Below are 3,185 nucleotides of genomic sequence, written 5' to 3'. Positions count from 1 at the left end.
TTTTTTTTTTTTTTTTTTTTTCCAAATGTTGAAGTCTGACCATGGATAAAAGTTAAAACTGAGAATTTAAAATATAGATGTAGAGAGATGTAAAGTTAAATTCCTAAGTCTGTGTTAATTAGTTCATAGTTTACAAAGCCATACTTAATTGCTCTAAGAAGCTGGATGTCATTTTGGTTTTTTTTAAGTCCTCGGTTTAGTGTTTAGTTGTAGGTGTTGCCTGCATTTTGCAAATTGTACCATAAAGCTTCTTGACTTGTACTGGGAATGTTGTTGTTGACTTAGAAATATAGTGAGGCCAATGCTGTCTGAGTACTTTTGAGAGCCTGAGGAAGGGCACTTGATGCCTGAAAGCTTGTCCACCTGCTGTGCCAACAATACAGTTGGTCCAATAAAATATATCACAAAAAATCCTTGTCCTAACATGGAACTGTGATATAAATTTAAAGAATTCAGAATTAGAAATATTTCTGTAACAACTTTGTTTTCTTGCTGTCCAGCTTAATAAAAATACAGGCACCCCCCATTTAACGTTGTTTCACTTAGTGCTATTTGTCTATAATGCTTGTTTTACATTGATACCCGATACCACTTAGCACTCCTCAAGTTTCATTATAACGCTTACAGGCATCGGATAACTGGCAGCAGGTTTCACTTAACGCTATTCTGCTTAGCATCTTAATTCGTTCATGAAAAACCAAGTGTTAAGTGGGGGTTGCCTGTAAACAAATTGCCACTATTTATATTGGTTTGGTGACAGTTCGAGCACATGAGTGGTATTTCCTGCTTGCAGTATTGATGCAGATAGGTCCACAGAAGTCGAGCTTTTCATAGGATAATAGAAAACAGGGCTGGAAGGGACCTCATCTTATCCAATTCCCTGTTCAAGGCAGGATTGTCTCTGTTTAAATCACTTGGATGAGATGAGCAGTATTTGGCCCTTGGGGCTTAATACTGCAGCATCCTTTTCATGTGAGACTGCCAGGATGGCTGCAAATAAATTCACGAATGAGTTGTCATTCTGCGTCTTTGGGTCTTAGACCACATCCTGGATTATACAAAGTTTTTGTTCTTCAGCGTAGGGATGGTGATTTACTGATTTAGTTAAACATGTGGAACTTTGTACATGGACATTTTACTCCCAGTTGAGTGCGCCCAATATCTCACCCTAGGTAGCTTACTCCTCACGCTTGTTCAGTTTGCCTTGTGGTGTAGTGGAGGGAAAGCTTCCAAAATATGATAAATGAGGTGTATCTGTTTCCTCTCCTGCTGGAGGTAGGTTTCATGTTCCAACACATTGTGCAAACTTGCTGCCTAAAACTGCAACTCCCTGGTCACTTAGCTTGTCCCCGCTTGTGTTGGTAAGGATGGGGCTACTTGCTTCACAAGGGCAATTCGATTGAGGAAGACCTTTCATGTTGAGGATCATGGAGTGTCTAAAAATCTTTTACTTGGTTTTCACCAACCAAGCATTTAAAAACAAAACAAAACATGTATTGCTAATAGTTTCCACCTGTGGTATAATACTGTCTTCCTACAGAAGCCCCTATAAATATTTCATCAGTAGCTTGGTAACATTAGATTTCTCTGGCAGGGGACACTTGTTTTATTTGAATGAATGTTTCATGCTTGCTCTCTTAAAAAATTTAGAGGGAGATTCTTTCTCTTTAAAGTAATTGCTGATTTCATTATCTTTTTCCGACCGGGAGGGTTAAAAGATGCGCATGTTGAAGGACAAATATGCAAGAAGACAGCTTTTTTGGAGGGGGGTTGGTGCAAATGATGCCATTGTAAAATGTGTGATGGCACAGGCTAACATATTTTTATGGGTGTGTGATTCAGATGATATGCTTTACTGGTGTGGGTCTTTTCCTCCCATGATTTGGGCACACGCTCCAAGCTTGTGCCAACAAAACCTTCATGCCGCAACACATTTTCATGTATTTTGTTCAAGCTCCATTTTTATAGAAGGGAATTGCCTACTTCAAAAAAAAATTAAGTTTAAAAACTCTTGCATCTTTTTGTCTCTAGTCCTAGGATGCTTTAGTACTTGTTCTGTGAGCTCTTTAGGGCAGATGCTTTTGTCTGCAAAGCATTATGTTAATACAATGATGAATTTTAAAAGCTATGACTGTTTTGCTTTTCTTTTTTTAAGGGTTAGTGTCTTCTGGCAAGGTAGGACTTAAAACAATCAACCTTGCACCATGCTGTATCCATTAGAAGAAAGTCAGGTTCCTAGATGCCTACTATAGGTATAAAGCAAGTGTCCCAGGCTAGACCGATTTTTTTTTTTTTTTTTCTCTCCTGAGGTGGGCAGAAAAATGTCTCCTCTGTAGGAGAGAGAGGGAGAGGAGCTTAAACATTTGGAGTGGTCTCTTTGGGCAATGTGCAGTGAGGAGTAGAGGATTGTAAGCTGTTTGGAGCATTAGAAAGTTGTTGGAATTTGCCTAATGGAGGATGGTTTAGGGGACTAAGTGCTTAATTTTGACTTGAACTTTCCCTTTCACTGATGACCTTTTTAAGTGGGGACTCATGTTTTTTTTGTTGTGTCATAACAAAATTAACAGACTTTTTATAGTTTTATCTTGTTTGCCTCTTGTAGTGTGATGAGCAAATGCAATATCAATTTTTATACTCTCGACTTCTTGTAAAACATGTAGCATAGTGTACTGATCTTTCCTCTTATTTTGCAGCAAATCACTGACTTAAAAAAAGAGAATTTCAACTTGAAGCTTCGGATATATTTTCTAGAGGAGCGGATGCAGCAGAAATTCGATGGTCCCACTGAAGACATCTACAAAATTGTAAGGATTTAAACTCGCTTAAAGGCCTTGTGTAACTTTCCATAATGCCAAGTCGTCAAACTTTTAAGCAGCTGGGGGCCAAATGCCCAGTAGGGGCTCCACGGTGAACCCTGAGCTGTATACCACACAGATGTCTCCCACTCTCCCCTCCCTCCCTGCTGCCCCATATACCCATGTACCTCCAGGGTCATCTTCAGTTGCCCTGGTTGTGCTGTGCTGTGCTGTGCTGTGCTGCACTGTTGCAGGGGCAAGTAGCAAAAGCCAGAAGAGGGATGAGGAGCCTGTTGCAGCCAAGTGATGGGGGAGTGGCAGCTGGGCAGGAGCTGGGGACTGCAACTTAACTCTTTGTGGGCTGCCAGTTGGACAGTCCTGCCATAGTTT

The 3,185-nt window shown here is 40.3% G+C and overlaps 1 protein-coding gene across 2 annotated transcripts in view; it reads left to right on the top strand.

Annotated features, from left to right (window-relative positions):
• CDK5RAP2 (CDK5 regulatory subunit associated protein 2) overlaps nt 1-3,185 on the top strand; it is a 123,810-nt gene that overhangs the window by 12,163 nt on the left and 108,462 nt on the right. For both annotated transcript variants that reach the window (XM_019510521.1, XM_019510522.1), the window contains one exon: nt 2,694-2,804. In XM_019510521.1, coding sequence (XP_019366066.1) covers nt 2,694-2,804 — 111 coding nt within the window. The remainder of the gene's footprint in view (nt 1-2,693; nt 2,805-3,185) is intronic.

The sequence above is a fragment of the Gavialis gangeticus genome, unplaced genomic scaffold, assembly GCF_001723915.1.
Source record: "Gavialis gangeticus isolate Ggan-Ray unplaced genomic scaffold, GavGan_comp1, whole genome shotgun sequence".
NCBI classification, from domain to species: domain Eukaryota; kingdom Metazoa; phylum Chordata; order Crocodylia; family Gavialidae; genus Gavialis; species Gavialis gangeticus.
This window is presented reverse-complemented; position numbering and strand designations above follow the sequence as displayed.